At 40.8% G+C, this 18,069-nt stretch overlaps 1 protein-coding gene across 7 annotated transcripts in view; it reads left to right on the top strand.

Moving 5' to 3' along the window:
• The window catches only part of utrn (utrophin), a 192,478-nt gene that overhangs the window by 38,238 nt on the left and 136,171 nt on the right, over nt 1–18,069 (top strand). For all 7 annotated transcript variants that reach the window (XM_084952527.1, XM_084952532.1, XM_084952533.1 and 4 more), the window contains 22 exons: nt 669–796; nt 2,842–2,979; nt 3,072–3,185; nt 3,364–3,519; nt 4,217–4,387; nt 4,494–4,685; nt 5,409–5,543; nt 7,200–7,349; nt 7,827–7,988; nt 8,242–8,373; nt 8,675–8,848; nt 8,936–9,091; nt 9,207–9,377; nt 10,117–10,296; nt 10,836–10,964; nt 13,495–13,665; nt 13,808–13,852; nt 14,141–14,299; nt 14,987–15,124; nt 15,264–15,359; nt 16,121–16,291; nt 17,881–18,053. In XM_084952527.1, the coding sequence (XP_084808653.1) occupies nt 669–796; nt 2,842–2,979; nt 3,072–3,185; nt 3,364–3,519; nt 4,217–4,387; nt 4,494–4,685; nt 5,409–5,543; nt 7,200–7,349; nt 7,827–7,988; nt 8,242–8,373; nt 8,675–8,848; nt 8,936–9,091; nt 9,207–9,377; nt 10,117–10,296; nt 10,836–10,964; nt 13,495–13,665; nt 13,808–13,852; nt 14,141–14,299; nt 14,987–15,124; nt 15,264–15,359; nt 16,121–16,291; nt 17,881–18,053 (3,241 nt within the window). The remainder of the gene's footprint in view (nt 1–668; nt 797–2,841; nt 2,980–3,071; nt 3,186–3,363; nt 3,520–4,216; nt 4,388–4,493; nt 4,686–5,408; nt 5,544–7,199; nt 7,350–7,826; nt 7,989–8,241; nt 8,374–8,674; nt 8,849–8,935; nt 9,092–9,206; nt 9,378–10,116; nt 10,297–10,835; nt 10,965–13,494; nt 13,666–13,807; nt 13,853–14,140; nt 14,300–14,986; nt 15,125–15,263; nt 15,360–16,120; nt 16,292–17,880; nt 18,054–18,069) is intronic.

The following is an 18,069-nucleotide window of genomic DNA, read 5'->3' as shown; positions in this document are numbered from 1 at the left end:
AAGGGAGGCTTGAATGCTCTGCTGCCTGTAGGGGGATGTGGGTGGGTGTGTGTGTGTGTGTTGTGTTTGCATACCTGTTTTGCTGTACCTCTAGGGCTTTTATGACACTGAGGGTTTGGATGGGATCCAAGGAAAACCTTTTTGTTTCTGCCTGAGGGCGGTTTGATTCTTGCTGGGGCCCTCTCTATCACCACCCCCACCCCACACTTACACTCCAGGTTTGCTCCTTCTGTATATGAACATAGCCAGATTACGTAAGCATTAAATCACCTGGTAGTTAACAGAGAAGGGGACACAGGGGAAGGAAGACAGGAGTGGAAGTATAGAAAAATGTGCAGAGGAATAAGAGTAAAATGAAAGGCAATTGAAGTAATTAAAATAAATTGGTCACTTGTGAACCTTTTGGAGGTTTGGATTTGCTATTTTGGAAATAGCAAATCCAAACTTATTTTAAGTTTAACACACAGTTCAATGTTTGGGAAACTCTTAGTGTATGGAAAACACAAGCATCTCCAACTGTAAAGAGGGGGAATCCCAAACTTGCTTACTACCCCCTTGTGGCAGAAGCTTGATGCTTAAGCCTGAATGCTAAAGTTATATTTCACAGTTTCTCCTGTCTTTTCTTCTGTTATTTTCTGAAACATCTTCTCTTCCTTGCCTTATTTCAGCCCTGGCTAATCTGGAAGCCACGCAGCTGGTACAGTCTGTGGTGGAGGGTCTAGAAGCCAGACTGGCCACTCTGAGGAACAGGATGGTTGACATGCCTACAACACAAGAGGCAGTGGAGCGGGCACAGGTGAGTTTTCCTCCAGATGAGTTTAAATACAGATATTCTGCTAACTGACAAGCAGGCAGCTAGGACAAAAATGTGAATTCGACTGAGGAGGATATAGCTGCATTAATTAGTTAGATAGTTAGTATTTTTGATGATCTGAGGTACTCGTTAGCACTTTAGATTTGCTTTTTGTGCAACATGGTGTTGCAGCGGTTAGCACCGTCTCTTCTCAGCAAGAAAGATCCTGGTTCGATCATGTGCTTAAGTGGGTTTCCTCTGGGTTCTCCAGTTTCCTCCCACAGCGAGTCAGATAAAGTGCTTAAATCGTATAGAATAAAGGGGTTTATTAATGTGTGGTTAAATGTGGCTTGTATTCTAAAGCACAATGAAACTATATAAATATATAAATGTTAAATGTTATTTTGAGCCTGCTGAAAAGTTTAGCTGCTGTCATATGTGCCCTTTGACCCAAGTAATTTATTCTCATCATTCACTTTGGTTGTTTCTGTGTCCTTGTATGTACATTATCTCAGTTTTTGCTGTCGTCTTTTCCTCTGAAAGCATAACAGATCCTTGTATCAGCCAGTCACTTCCCTCTGCACTGTATTAAACCTTTGTGTAAGAGGGAAGGGTGTGTAGATTTGTTATCTGTGCATTGTTGTGCTTTGTGTGTTGCTGTGTGTGCTGGTCTCCTCCTCCATCCTTCAGTGGAATGTGGCTCCGTCTGCGCTCTTGTTATCATGGCAGATAGGGCACGGTGCCGGGGAGGGGGGCGGGGACTACGCGCATTCTGGGCAGCATGCCCGTGCATGCAGCGCGGAGCTCCTAACAGCTCAGTGTGGAGCCGCTGAACCTGTCAGTCAGTTTGTTGACCGCAACATGCAATACCATAGCAGCATGTGCGAGTTCAGGTTCCCTTTAGTCAAATGAGGCAAGGTGATAATCACCATATTGGCTCTGGTTTCTCTCTGTGTTAATGTATTACAGCACACAGTTAAACCTCACTAGTTTACTGCTGGTTTTAACCTGTTTTCCTCCTATCAAACCCCAGCTGATGGCTGCCACTCCCTGAACCTGGCTCTACAGGATGTTTCTTTCTGTTAAAAGGCAGTTTTTCCTTCATATGGTCGCTAAGCGCTAGCTGATGAGGGGTCATTTGATTGATGTTTTTTTTTTTCAGTGTTATTATATGGTCTTTAACTTGCAGCACCTTGAGGCTTAAAATTGAATTGAATTGCTAGGAGTGTTTTTGAATAATGAGTAATTAAATTAATTTACACACTATTTAAGTAAAGAGTTGAACATTTAATGAGGAACAAACCACATGCTTGTTAGGCCTTCAGTACACATGCAGATTACAATCATACCTATATTTGTTTTCAAGAAGCTACATTTTGCAGGGTGTATAATATATGATCAATATCTAATGACTTTATAACTTACCGCAATATGATGTACGGTATAGACAATGTCAATGTTAGTTATTTGCAGACATACTGCATTATAAGAGCCAGGTAATTTAAATTAAAGAAAAGACACCAGAAACACGCTTCAACCATCTTATGAGAATTGATGCTGCCACTTCCCTGTTGGCAATATGTGTTTGGAGCCTCAAACACAACAACCAGATGATCCCTGCAGAGTCGGGCAGAGCGTAAACAAGTAATCCATGACCTAATAAAACAAGGTTACTTTTAAACTGCATTGTTATGCCTGCAATTGTATCTGAGTAAAGATACAGATAATATTTTTTAGGGAAATTTTTCCGTTGTGTGACCCTGAAAGAAGGTCAAATGTTTGCTGATATACTGGATTTTCAAATCGCCAAATATCATATTGGTCTTTAAATTCCTGTCAGACTCAACTTTTTGTTTTTTGTTAAACTCTGGAATAATCTCAAGTTGTTGTTTTTTTTTTTTTCTTTTTAAATGTTTCTTTTACGCATGCAAAAATGTTTAAGAGATGTTTTCCACTCCAGGCGGTCAAATTTGTTTTCCAAGAATTCCAAGATTGATTGATTGTTTCTCAGAAATGTCATTTCAATTCTGTACTTGTGTTCACGTCAGGTCCTGTGTCTGGATATTGAGCAAACACAGCAAGCCTCTGACCCTGCAGAACTACAAAAATGGAGTCAGCTGTCCTCCCGGGCCCGTGAGGAGCTTGGCACTTTGCAGTGCATTCTGGGTAGCATGAAGGACAATCAGGTAGAGCAGCTGTCAGGGAGAATAAAGAGTCTGTTTCTGCTTAAATTATGGCTGTAGTTTACACTGTGGTTTTGCTCTTGTGCTGCATTCAGGTTCGTTTGGAGCAAGTGGAACGTTGGCTAGATGCAGTTCAGGAGCTGTTGTCTCGGGATGCCACAGGGATGGGTGACACAGAGAGTCTAAGGGAAGAACTGAATCAGTGCAAGGTGTGAGAAAAATGCAACAAAAAACAAACACTGGTGGTAATGACGCACAAACTGCTCAGAAATCAACTTGAACAATATGCTGAAGTAGGGTTTTTGGTGGGGGGCTTGGCTTGAATGAACTTTTTTTTTTTTTTTTTTTTTTTTTTTAAAAGATTTCCTTTCATGTTCCTATAAACAGGAGCATGTGAATGAGATGGAGCAGGTGGAAGGTTCACTAAAGCAGATGGGAGAGAATGTGAATTCGGTACAGGCAGCTGCAGTGCCAGGACTGGCCAGGTGGGGGCAGGACAAATTGGATGAGTGCCAGGCTCGGTGGACTTCTCTCAGCAAACAGGTGAGTTTGTTTTATTGCTTATAATTTATTTAGTGGCTGATTTATGTCATGGAAAAATAAACTGAACGCTGAAACCAAACCAGCAGATCAGCACAGCACGAACAGTCTTCATAGCAGCACAGAACAGAAGAATAACAGCTCCTTTATGCTCTTTGTGTGGATACAAACTCTGCTCAGCTGTAAGGAGCTTGTTTCTCACAGTCATGTAGGAACCTGTCTGATAACAGAGACATGGAAAGTGCATCATTACCTTGAACACAGCTAACTGTTAGTTTTGGGCCTTTTGTTTGCAGTCTTCACACAAACTATTCGTATAATAAAGTTACAATCACATATCAGTAGTACACAGAGGCTAAATAAGTTAAAACACTAATTTTACATTATAAATTACAATAACAAATTATGCATGCACAACTAACCTTAATGTTTTAATGTTAAGGTTTCATAACATGTGGTCTCACCTGTGTCCTGTACCTTTTGTTTTGTACATCATACAGTACTTTACAGGAAGATGAAGTCCACTTCATTTCACTAATATGCTGTACTGTATATATCATTGCATAATTGCATAATCATGAATGTAAACCATTAAAAGATCAATTAAAATGCGATTTTCTAAGCAATATTAGAATTTCTAAAATTCTAAAAATGTGATGCCAGCTCGTTACAAACCTGATGAAATGCATTTTCTTTCCAGTTGCTGAGCCATCAGGAGCGCGTGGCAGAGAGTCAGGAGAAGCATGTGAATTTGAGGAAAGACCTGGCAGAGATGCAGGAGTGGATGGCCCAAGTTGACGAGGAGTTTCTCATGAGGGATTTTGAATACAAAAGTCCAGAGGAGCTGGAGGCATCGCTGGAAGAGATGAAGGTTGGACTGGAAGGGTGGTCAAAGAAAGCGGTGTTGAGTAATTCTTTGTGTTTGTTTGAATCTAACTCTTGCTCTCTCTCATCTTGGGTGGCCTCGGCTCTCGCAGCGGGCTAAAGAGGATGTGGTACAGAAAGAGGTGAAAGTGAAGATCCTGAAAGACAGCATCAACTTGCTGGTGTCCCGAACATCACCCACAGGTGGAGGAAGCAGGCAAGAACTGACCTCAGAGTTAGAGGGGGTACTAGCCAACTACCACAAGCTCTGTGACCGCCTCAAGAGCAAGTGTCACACCCTGGAGGTAATGTAATCAATTTATTAATGTAATTTCTGTTGTTGGTGAATAAAAATGTAATAAATGAGCTCTACTCACATAATATATTGATTAATCTCATTATTATGAGCTTTTATTGCTGGAAACCTGCACTTAACTAAGTAAATTATAAAAAGTGGCATTTTCCCCCTATTGTGTTGCATTTAAATTACCTTGAAGCTTAAGTAAAAGCTCCTGTGACACATTAACATGAAGTTAATTCATTGTTTTCTGCTTGAGTGGCACGATTTTGTCCATCAGCTCAGAAGTCCCGTAGTTCAGTAGAGGAATGACATGTCGGGTTATGCAATGTGTCATATCTTGGGCCCTCGTTTGTTAATTTTCATGCAAAGACCAAGAGAAGCTTGAAGGGAAAATGGTGATTCTTGTTTTCAGAGCTAATCTGTAAGTGTAAAGTCCTACTTAGGGGCTCCTTTTTTTGATTAAACACTGCAGAGTAAAGGTCAGGCACGTCAGAAAGCTGTGTTTACGCTTGTGTATGCTTTTTGCCTGCAGCCTGTTTGTCACAACCTCCTCTTTGTCCGTAGAATGTGGCTGTTTAGTCTTGCTATAAAGAAGAAAATAAACATTAAAATGTTTTATATTGTTCTTTAAGCGCCTGAACAGGGGCATGCTCATGAGTGTGGTCACCTCATAGTAACATAAAGAATTTCCCTTTTAATAGTTTTTGTGTTGCTCTGTGCTCTTTAGGAGGTTTGGTCTTGTTGGATGGAGCTGCTTCAATACCTGGACATGGAGCAGAGCTGGCTCAACACTCTGGAGGAGAAGCTACAAGCTACTGAAAACCTGCCAGAGAGCACCGAGGCCGTTAATGAAGCCTTGGAGGTAAAAACGCACACCTGTAATCAAATTCAATGTAATTCAGTGCCACATTCCAATTTCTGTCTCATTTTTCTTTGCAACCATCTTTTAAACCGGCAAGCCTGTCCTAATATCCTCATCATCTAAGGGGCGGTTGACATAAAAGGAAAACAATGCACCATTCTTCGTCTCAAAGTGGGAAATCTTAATATTATACATCCAACTGCATAATTTTAGGAAACATGTTGATGTCAAAAGCAAATGTGGAAAAAGTTTTAAAGTACAAACAAGCATTTTCGACAGCTGAAGGCATGTGTCAGGAGCAAGTGTGTAAGAAATCTGATATAATTAGTTACATCTTTAATATATAAACAGAGAAGACATGAATCTTTGAATGGATTTTATCTTTTATCTTTTTATCTGCGATACAACACCATAACCTCACAAATAAACAGTTGTGGTCAGAAGTTACTCTTTACTCTTCCAAATGTGCCAAATCTTGCCATTGTGGTCAATGACTGTATGCATATATTTGAGGCTGTGTAGAAAATCCAAACTATATTCAAACTTGTGCTTTGGATACTCGTTTTTAACATCATTAAAGATGTAAGCTGTACAATCATTCCACCCTGGAAAAAGAACAGTTCAAATAAATCATTTAAAAGCCTCAAATTACCATGACAATTCATGCCTGTGATGACTGTATGTAAAGTTCTGATCACTTCTGGTTCTGTATGCATGAAGTGGCAACATTTAACAAACTAATTCTTCCATTACACGTTGAACTGGATGTTAATAACCTCATTTGTCTTTGATTTGTCTTCCAAATTTCTTCTGCTTTGCCTTGATCTGCTGCTATATCTGTAGACCGCCTGCGGCACGACTGTCAGAGTCACTTTAATCACAGTGCTGCTTCTGTAACATTGCATAGTGATGAAGGAAGTTGAAGACCCTTGAAGACAATGTTTCCCCGCTCTAGTCTGTGTCCTTATAATATATTTTTTTGACTTTTCTTTTCTCCTCCAACAAGTCTTTCTCTTTCTCTCTTCCTCTTCACTCTTTTAAATCCTGTTTCATCACCCGGCACTCATTCCCGGCCTCTCAGTTTCCTAATCAGACCCACCCCTCTGGTGGGGGGCTGTCTTTCTCTGTGTCTGTTACCTCTGGGGAAGGAAAAGCAAATTTAATGACCCCACATAAACAGTGACTGTTGGGTCCAAACCGGTGCCGTCACTATTCAAGCTCTCTCTCTCTCACTCGTCTCTCATTTCTCATTCAGTTATCATCTTTGTTTTGGTTTGCCGCTGTCTGACACACCCAGCCCAGCGAAATTCTGCATCTGGACTGCATCTGTTTGCTCAGCTTTTTTTGTTTTGTGTTGTTTCTCTCTCTTTCATCCACACATACGCTTATGTACCGGAATTCATTTTTCACCCTGATGTTTTGCGCTTTTTGATCGTTTGGTTACAAGGTTAGCTCTGCTCTTCTTTTTCTTTTTAATTCATTCATGCTTTGCAAGTTTCTGTTGCAAATTTTTGAAACTGTAAAGCTTCATCATTGTTTCAGCATCCTCAAAGGATTTGCTTTCCTCCCCTTTTTGCTTGATTCTTATTTATTCATTTTTTCCTGATTCTTTGCGGATGTATTTATGCTTCTCTCCATCTCTTTTGTCACCACCAGTCTTTGGAGGGTGTGCTCCGCCACCCTGGGGACAACCGGACACAAATCAGAGAGCTGGGTCAGACGCTGATAGACGGGGGCATACTTGATGAGCTCATTAGTGAAAAACTAGAGGCCTTTAATTCCCGCTACGAGCAACTGAACCACCAGGTCAGGACCTTGTCTCTGTCTGTGTGTGTGTGCATGTTCTACATTTGTTCCTGCATAAACAGGAATGTTGCAAATTACATCTCAGTTCCTTTTTCAATGGATAATCTGTGCTTATTCTTTTTGGGGAATTTATATCTGATTCTGTCTATTGCAAACTAGAACATGTCCATATCTGTACAGAGTTCATTGCATTGACATTTCATACAGTATTTATGGAGTGCTCCTTTACTGTATCAGCTATGCTACATGGAGAAATATGCCTCAATGTATTGTCAAATGTAAATGAGTGCAGCTAAAAGTAGGAATAATTAAGATGCTTACAGCGAGTGTAACACTGTGTATATTAGCTATTATTTTCAGTCTTTTTCTTAGCCATTTGCACATGCATGATAAGAATAAATATAATATCTGTCTACACTAAAATCTGCGATTATAACAGATTCAAATGTGTGTCTCGGTGTCTGTGTCCTCGTCCAGGCAGTGAACCGGCAGATCAGCCTCGAGCAGCAGCTGCAGACACTGAGAGAAAACGAACAGGCGCTCCAAGCGCTGCAGGAGTCTCTGAGCCAGCTGGACCACACGCTCACCTCCTACCTCACTGATCGCATAGACGCCTTCCAGCTTCCACAGGAAGCACAGGTACAGCGCACGTGAACATAAAACACTTCTGTGTTGGTAAGACTCACCTAATGAGATCTGACACTCAGAGAAGCCTCGGAGCGTAAAGGCCCTTCATCTAACACTAATAAACTGCATATGCAATGAAATATGATTGAACTTCAAATTGTCTTCTTAAACATAAAACCACCATAATAATGCATACTTGAATGTTCCATGTGCATAAAAAAAAAACCTTCTCAGTGTATAAGGGCTGTTTTGAATTTTCCGTTAGACTATTGGAGCAGAGATCGCAGCTCACGAGGTGACAGTGGAAGAGATGAGGAGAAGAAATGTGGCCAACTTGCCTCCTAACACCGCTGATGGCAAAGCTGGCCGTGGTGGGACAATGCTGGATCACCTACAGGTAACACTGACCCCTGCTGGACAATGTCAGGAGTTGTCATGCCACCACCACTTATCATATAGCTTTAATACCTTTACCTTTTACATACATTTTCTTTACTAAGTGTTGGGCTAATATTACCAATAAGACATAGTAGATTTCTTCTCTTCCTTTTTTACTTGTATAAAGGTTTCTGTAATCCTGAAGATGCATTTAAGTTGTATTCAAAGTTTCATACTTTCTTTAACATTTTGCTCGGTAAACATTGGCTATTTTTTCGGCGATCTTTGACTTTGTTTGCCTTCTGAATTGCTCTCTGCAGAGGAAACTGAGGGAGATCTCCACAAAATATCAGCTTTTCCAGAAGCCTGCTAACTTTGAGCAGCGCATGCTGGACTGTAAGAGGGTCCTGGATGGTGCTAAAGCTGAGCTTCACATCCTGGATGTTAAAGATGTGGAACCAGAAAAAATTCAGTCTCATCTTGCTGGTTGTCTGGTAAGAAACAGACCTTTTCTTCACTTTTCTTTTTTTCTCTCCAGTCAATCCACACAGCTACTTATTTCATGTCTTTTTATTGGGTAGAAATTGTACAAGTTGCTGAGTGAGGTGAAGCTGGAGGTGGAGACGGTGATAAAAACAGGCCGCCAGATTGTGCAGAAACAGCAGACAGAGAACCCAAAGGCCATGGACGAGCAGCTTACTGCTCTTAAATTGCTCTACAATGAACTCGGGGCGCAGGTACCTCATTCTGGGCGAATTAACACTTCCACAAAATCTTGCTTTTAACATTGAGTACTTCTGTCATAGCTCTGAGCCCTTTTTAAAGATGCCATTGTATTAATTGTCCTTACAGGTAACAGAGGGCAAACAGGACCTGGAAAAAGCTTTGTCTCTATCCCAAAAGTTCCAGAAGGAAAGTGCTGTCCTGCAGGACTGGCTGAACACAAACGAGGCCGAGCTCCAGCAGAAAAATGGCTGCGGAGACATGCCAGCTGACATCGACGCTGAGATTGCATGGGCTAATGTGAGTAGCTGTATCAGTATGTGGAAAGCTTTTTTTGTTTTTTTGTTTTTTTGTTTTTTGAGCAGACATTTATTAAGAAAAAAGTGTGCTGTGCAAGTTTTAGTGAAAACAAAACCTTTGAAAACAATAGAGGTGAGTCTGTTTCTTGCCAGTAGATGGCACAGAGGGACAGTTTCTTGCCCCTAAACAGATGAATCTGATTCTCTTTCTAATATGGTAATCAACATTATGAGCCGTGTGAATTATGTGTGGCTTCGTATATAATTGATGAGCTCTTCTCCTCTTCTCTGATCCCACTTCGGTAAAAAGGACTGAAAGATTTATGATTACATACACAGAACCAGGAAAAAAAAATGACCCCGTTTATCCAAAAATACCCAGAAACGACATTAAAACTGAAATGCTATGAATTAATAATAGTTCACTAGTTTACATAAAGTCATTAAAAGTGCTTTAGTACAGTAGGGTGTAGAAAGTGTTTTTGTTGTTTTTCAGCTGTGCTTGTTTTGAAACATTTATGCAGTGAAATATCTGAAAATGTTCTTCATATCTTGGTGAAGGCAGGCTGTTGTTTTAGTAACAGCAGCATTATTTTTTCTTTTATATAGCAGTGTGTCAGTGTTTACATGTGCCTGTGTGATAATATTAAGACAGGTAGCTGAGTTGGCGCTGAATTATTGAAACATGGTGGTCATAACATGATCTTGTTGAATATTTTGAACTGGATGTGCTTAACCAGGGTCTGCTGAAGGAGTCTGAGCGTCGGAAGGCGGAGCTATCTGGCCTGACGGAGATCAGCGCTGGTTTGCAGACTCTGGTGGAGGGAAGTGACGCTCAGCTGGAGGACAAACTCTGTGGTCTTAATGAAGCCTGGGAACGTGTTCACACTTTGACTGAGGACTGGCTTAGCACTGTTCTTGTGAGTGCAAATACTGCATATAGAAAGACTAATAAAAGGCCGTATTAGTCACAAGATGTCATATTTTGGTTTCTTAATGAAGTCGAGCCTTCCAGCTGCTTAAATTTCATTTCATTTCTTTTCATAATTTGCAAATGCATAAAGGCTACTCTTGAGTAGATATATTTAAAGTAAAGGTAATTACCCATGTCAGCTATTACTGCATATGCATACTTTATAATGCATATCAGTTGTACAGGATTATTTATTTAGACATGGTGAGTTTAGAAATTCTAAGAAATGTATTTAAAAGTTGCATATTCTTCTCAGTGCAAAGTGCATTACAAGATGATATTTATTAAGGATTCACAACTCAAATGAAACATGCTCTTTTTGTGCTCTTTTACTCTACTGATTGCAGGAAATAAATAAATGTCAAAACCAAAACAAAGACTTCAAATCACCTCTTTGGTGCACTGCAGCAAGTCTATGATAAAGTACAAAATGGTGAATACGTAGAACTTTTAATTGCCTAAATATCCATTTTTTGGGTTGTGTAGAGTCACCAGAATGAGGTGGAAATTTTGGATGAAAACTTGGCTCACATCAGCACCTGGCTCTACCAGACCCAGATCCACCTGGATGAGGCTGAACGGCTGGCTCCAGCAGAAAGAGAAAAAGTAATAAAGGTAAGGCAGCGCAGGTTATTAGTGTGACAGGTAAAGCAACAGTATAATGTAGGAGAGCGTGAAGCTAATGTGTAGATTCAGTGAAACCAGCACCGGGCCTGAGTGATTCTAAAACCTGAGTTTTTTAGAAAGCTCCCAGTGAATAAGATTCTGTGTGACTGCGTTAGATTATAAAAACCACAGGATGTCATGCCACCACTGACGTGTAAGAACAAAACGAGAAACCCTCTTGCCTTGTATTTTATTTAAGTTGTTTAATCTGAAACTCCCATGGGGCCCACCTAATCTGAAATCTTCAGTCTAATTAAAATACAAGAGAAATTGATGAATTTTCTTATTAAAAAAACATAAACAACACAGACTGTTGGCTAGAAAGTGTTAAGGCCGTTGTGTGAGCCACCTGCTACTGGGACACAAACTTAGGTTAGGCAGTAAATTTAGGTCATAAGTCAATAAAAGCACTTTAACTAAGTGTCGGCAGTGCAAACCATAGACTGAGCCTTCAAACAAGCTTAGCTGTGTGTCAAAGGAATTTATTTTACAGTTTTACAACTTTTTACAATTAGGCTACACTAGGGGTCGGCAACCCTGCGCACTCGTGCCACAGCTGGCATGCGAAGGGTTAACTGATGGCACGACACGCAGTGAATGAATCTGAGAAGGTGCATTAAAAATAAATGGCTGGGCCACTGATGCACATTGCAAATTAGCTCGCATAGACACATTAGTTGTGCTGCTTCTTAATGATGGTATCTTAGCTAACAACCCCAATTACCAGATTCAACGTGTAATTGACTAAAAATCACTTGGCCTACTGGTGAGAGGGATGTTGCTTGCTGGCACTTTTCTATAAAGTTGTTCTATATAGTGTGTAACTGTTGATATAGAGCGTTATTACATTTATTGCTATTGCAATGGTTGGTATGGCACATTGACTTCTGAGGAAATTTTCGATGGCACTCATCATCAGAAAGGTTGCCGACCCCTGGTCTACACCATTCAAAATAAAAAGGTTCATGTCAGGGTCTCCAAGGCCAAAATATCGGCAGAGGACCCCTACAAAGGTTCCATTAACAAATACAACACTTCAACAAAATAGCAGATCAATTGGATCCCTCGAGATTGCCACTTTTTCTTCCAATATCACTAAACAAACCGGTGGCCACACACTCCTGAGCCGAGTGGCCAAAACTGGAGCTGCAGGAGCTGCAAATGAAGTTCCACACAAAACTTGAATGCTATTTAGCTTTTGAAGTCAGGTGTGGGAGAGCTGGAACTGAAAGGGAGCGACAGAGCAGCTTTCTTTCAGAAAAAGGCCAAAAGCTCAGTGAACGTAACAGGATGCCTCTCATCACTTGCAATAGTGTTTGCCTCGCTCCTAATTCGCTTCTGTACTCGCCAACAGTTTGCTGTCTGGTGTTGCTATCTTTCTAACGCACTTTCTCTGGGCCTCAGAAGTGTTTCCAAACCAACAAATGATCCAAAAACTCAGAACAATTTCAATAAGAGCACAGGAACATTTTGTCCGCAGTCAAGGATAAAAGTGTTTTCTTTGTTGTGCCTCTGTCCTCAGACACTCAGTCCAGGACTCTCATTTCAGTCTGTAGTGAGCTACAACCCCAAGGTACATATATGAGGTTGTGCACTGCATCGGTTCTCAATTAATGAAAGTGTGTGTGGATTGTTGCCTCCTAAAATCAGCAATTTCTTTAGTATTTGCAGTGTCTATTCATCTGTATGTAGCGTTGTAAAATACTTTTAAGGCTCTAGAAAATGATTATCATCTCTCATCTGTCCGTCTCCATTTTACGAGTGCCTGTTGCACAAAGAGATATGCACAGTGAAATAAAGAGCAGCAAAACAGAAGCAGAGACATCGAAACGTGTTTATCTAAAGCAGATAAAGTGAATAAAAGCACCATCTTTAATCTTTGTTTGTTTAGAGGCCAGCTGAAGAATCCTTTATTGTGTCTGTTGTGTCTATAAATGCTAGGATGGCGTGCGCTAACAAGCAAAGAAGGTCAGATCAGAGTTTTCAATGTTTTTTTGTTTTTTTTTTTTAAACGAAAGGATTAGTTGAGTTTGCACTTGCAGGTGAAACCTCTGTGCTTGGTTAAAAATGGATAACTCCAAATCATATATATTTTTCTGCTGTTTAATAGGGGTTTTTTTTTATAAGTCATCACTAAATAGACTAAAAAGAGAAAGAAGGCAGAGCTGAGAGAGATTGGATTGGGTGGCATCGAGGAATAAAATTGGAAAGAAAAAAGAGAAGGCAGTTCTTTTACGTTGATGTCATAATTTATCATACAGCTGCTTTAATTTCTTAACTCTCCCTCTCCTTTTGCCAAGAAGAGTGAAGGTCCCCACTAAATATCATCTGAGCTTAAGGCCTCCTAACCTTGATCAGTACATGATGTCCCGAGCTCTTTAATCTGACCCAAGGCTACACTGCCAGCCGGTCTGAGGGAGGATGACTGATGGCATAAACTGATAATTCAATGACCAGCTACTCTGCGGTCTGTCCTTAGAGCATGCTGGAGGAGCTGGAAGATATCGGTCTGCGCGTGGACAACGTCAGGGATCAAGCTGTCATCCTGATGACCAGCAGGGGGCCCGCATGTCGAGATGTGGTGGAGCCCAAACTGGCTGAGCTTAACTGCAACTTTGACAAAGTCTCCCAGCACATAAAAACAGCCAAGGTATTAAAAACGGAACAAAAGAGAGATTAATTACTGCCTTGATGCAGTGTGGAATTAAATCTCACTATATCCACAGAAGGTTACACTGTCAAATAGATGCAGTCTGTTCAGCCAGTCTGTTTCTTTTCTTTTGGCAACACAGATGTTGACGAGTCTGGAGTCAGGCAGTGCTGAGGTGAACCAGCAGGTAAAGAATCTATCCTTGCTATTAAATGCAAGGGTGAAACACACCATATCTTACCAGGAGATATAATATCACAGGCAGTAGGCTTATAATTAATTTTATGTAAGTTCCAAATGCTGCTGCCAAGTGTTTTAAGACAAAAACACGGCCCTATTCTGTGTGTCTCTATGAATTGCAGCACAGCTGAACTCTCTTTAGGAAAGTGGTCAGATAATTAGATTGACGTGAGCAGCTCTGACTGTGTTGCCTGAGGTTTGTTGTTTGTTTTTTTCCCCATTTCCTTCTAATCAGGTCATTCACAGTCAGGAGATGCAAGTTGAAAGTCGGAGTCAGAGTCACCCTGACCAGGCTGCAGTCCCAGGTGAAGTGAAGGACCTTCAGGCAGAGCTCCAGGACACACTGAAGGCTCTGCAGCAGCATGACCCAGTAAACACCTTGGATGATGATAAGGTACGGAGAATTACCTTTCAGTTAGACTTTTTTTTTTAATATTATTAAATAAGGTCCATTTATTTAAAAGTAGCAGTACTGATTGTGATAGTAATGGTAATAGAAAAGTAGCTTCAACTACTGTACAGAGGAAAGAAGACTCCGTCTATTGCCTGGTCAAAGGTTTACCATGTCTATCAGTTCTCAGGAGGAATTGGAACACACAAAGAGTACTCACCCAGGTTATTCTGAAATTCCAGTGAAATGTTCTGAATATGCCAGGCTGCAGATTGTGTAATGTAAAGCTCTCACTTGATAAGATGAGGTTTGATTGGCTTAATAGTCCTGGAATTCAGTCTGACTTATCACAGTTTATGATGTTAAACAAACTGACTGATGAAAAAAGACCAATCACAAGCAAGGTCACTGTGCCAGTCAGGGAGTTCTTGCTGTGTTTTAAACAGTATTTCCTGAGTGGTGTATACTTAGCTAAACAGGCAACAAGTTGCTCAGGCTTCTAAAGAGGCAGAGTTTATGTCAGATGGTGGTATAAATGTTTTCTTCATGTTTATTGAATAGAAGATGCTTGATTTGAGATCCATCGAGGACTGTTTGGCGGGGGGGGGGGAATAACTAGTCGCATAACTTTTGAATGCCAGACTCTTGAATGCTCAGTTTGCCCTTTTACCCTGTGTCTCTCTGTGACAGATGGATGAGGAAAAAGCCAGTGTGGAGGACTTGCTGAGAAGAGGAGAAGAACTGCTGCAGCAAACTTCAGACGAGGGCCAGAGGGAGGAGCTGAGACTTCTGTTGCTCCGGCTGCAAAGTCAATACTCTGCTCACAGGGTGAGATGCATATCAAGTGTCCTCTGTAGAGTTTTTCTTTTTCCTCTCCTAGAAAAACACGGGATATTCTTATATTGTGTTTTCTGCTGTGTGCCGATGCAGTACACTGAAAGTGTGTGTTTGTGTCTGCTTGTCTCAGGAGCTTAAGGTGCTGCAAATCAGGCGAGCCGAAGTCTCCGTGCAAACGTCGTCTTCTCACACCTTCAGAGAGGAGACAGCTGAGTTTACAGCTGAGGTGAGAGACGAATGCAAGCATACACATCTAAGAAAGGGGAGGAATAAATACTTTGGAGTCCTTGATGAGAAACTATAGGGAGGGCTTAGCATGCTCTACTTCTTCAGGTCTTTTAATGTGTGTGCCTCATGATGCTGCAGCTCATTTACGAGTCAAGTTTAACATTCTTTGCTTAAAGTCTGTTGAGGTAGCAGCATCAGAACCAGTGAGACCAGCAAAGTGAATAGGAAGGATAGCTCTAAGAGAATAATTCAGCTTAAACTGAATAGAGAGGGTGCTGCATCCCCTCTGTGACCTGATGATCATCCAGTAGAGGGCTAAAAGCAGGGAATGGGTGTGTCAGCTGGCATCACATTTACACTGTTTTTCCTCTTCGTCAGAGAGTGCTGTAGTTTTTCAGTGGATTTGTGTTCTGTATTAGAGTTTTATTCTCATCTTTTAGTGTTTTTTGCCCCTCTAGTTACATTAAGTGTAGTTGTTTCTGATTTGCTCTCATTTAGATCTGTACTATTATAATATCAGCACTCAGTGTAGCCGAAGGCCTTCTTAGCTTCCTATTTTCTTTTGTAATATCAATTTTTTTTTTTTAAAATTTACACTGTATTTCGTCTTTTTGGTTATTATACACATTTATCCTTAAATAGTGTTATTATTCATCCACCTTCTTTCTTTTTGTGGTTCATTTAATTTGGTTGCTGTAACAACGAATAAGTACTTTAAATACCTAGTGTGCCACTTAATTCTTCTCATCTGTCTTGTAGGAGATGTCTGCAGTGGGGCGTAGCACTGCTCCTTCGCTGACTCCATCTGACTACCTTTTAGACATCAATAAAGTTCTTCTCGCCATGGCTGACAACGAGTTGCTGCTGAACTCCTCTGAGCTCAGCGGGGGCCTTTATGAAGACTTTTCTAGCCAGGAAGACACACTGAGAGTGAGCCATACCCAGCCTTTGAAATGAGTCTTTCTACTGTAGAAATCGTGGAGAAAGTTCTGGTTATGTTTTTTTTTTTTTTAAAATGTGGTTTGGTTTTGTGGGGCAGTCTTGAAAAAGTTTAACCAAATTAAAGAATAGAAGAGACACAAGACTCCCCCCCCCCCCAAGTAAAACTTATTTTGCACCAATAACAGCTAGGGCTGCCACAAACGATTATTTTGATAGTCGACTAGTCACCGATTATTTTTGCGATCAGATCATCATCCATTGGACGTACAACGTACAGCTTATTGCACCAGCATGCATCTGCTCTTATATAACTATAATTAGCTTACAGCTTTAAGTGTTTAAACTAAAAAATAAAGACAAGATGACAGTTTATTAAATTTAATGAAGTTTGCAGATTGTTTCGGTGAAGTTTAATAAACTCCTTGCTATCTAAAATATATCAGGACACTGGAGTATATTCTCGAGCATCTGGCACTTCTGATAATCATTTGTCTGCTTGACTTTTATTCAGCTGTGTAAAAACTATAACTTTAATCTCAGCCAAACCGATTTACTCAGGAATAAATAAAACACTAAAAAAAGCCAAACAATATCATTTTTAAGTTATCTAAGTGACTTATATATAATATTTAACCTGAGTAGCGAAAGACAGCGGTGGGTTTGAAAACGATTTGCTGGGAGTCCGGTGTTCTAACGGGCTCTAGTGAGCCTTGCTCCCGACTAGCTATCGAGCTGGTGGGTAACAGACGTCTCCGAAAACGTCGGAGCGCTTTTGAAAATATGTGGTGTCTTGATAAACTGAGCAGGTATTTGAGGTTTACACAGCTACATTCTCGCCTGAAAATATGTTAAACGTTTATTTTGTGACCCAGAAAGAATAATAAGAGTAATATTAAAACTAACTAGCTGCCGCCATTGTTGACAACTGAGCAGGGCGCTATGGATTCTGGGATGCAGCTTCTTCTTCTTCGGGGTTTAACGGCAGCTGGCATCCTTGTACATGCAGTGCTGCCATCTTCTGTTTCAGTCCGTTATTACACTCTTAAATCCTGCTACTTATTCCTGCATCTTTTGGGATCTTACAAAGCCTCAAACGAGGCGTCGACTATTAAATTAGTCGTCGACGATTTTAATAGTCGACGTAATCGTGACTAGTCGACTAATCGTGGCAGCCCTAATAACAGTTTAAATTAGAGGTTCATCAAGGGTTTTATTTTGAAATGTACGTTTTCTGGTGGTTTGGTGTGTTCCATCATGGTTGATCTGTTGAAGAAAGCTTTACAGTTTAATATTGATCCCCTCATCAGTACACTTAACAGACCAATAACAGAATTCATTCAGACTTCTTAAAAAGTCACACTGGCTGTTCTGTCTATTAAAAATAAATAAATAAATATGTAATTCACTGATTATCTTGTATACTGCCCATCACCACTGAACCCTTAAGCTTCATAAGACTGGGGGTGGAATTGTTGACGTTAATTGGTGTCAGATAACCAGCGACCACATTTGCAGTTCTGCAATCTGCCTGCTGCATGAACTTCCTCTTCTTTTATTATTCCGTTTTCATGTCATAGAATATCAAAGACAATCTGGAGCGTCTGAGCGAGCAGGTCACAGGGATCCACGAGCGCCAGCCTGACGCCATCCGGGACGCTTCGCCTGCTGAGGTGGCGCAAATGGCAGACGCCCTGACACAGCTCAATGCCGAGTGGGACCGCCTCAACCGCATGTACAACCAGAGGAAAGGGTGCGTGCACCAGCTT

The sequence above is a fragment of the Perissodus microlepis genome, chromosome 15 (assembly GCF_051167445.1).
Source record: "Perissodus microlepis isolate ML-2025 ecotype Zambia chromosome 15, ASM5116744v1, whole genome shotgun sequence".
NCBI lineage: Eukaryota > Metazoa > Chordata > Actinopteri > Cichliformes > Cichlidae > Perissodus > Perissodus microlepis.
The sequence above is the reverse complement of the archived record's forward strand: the minus strand, read 5'-3'. Positions and strand labels throughout refer to the sequence as shown.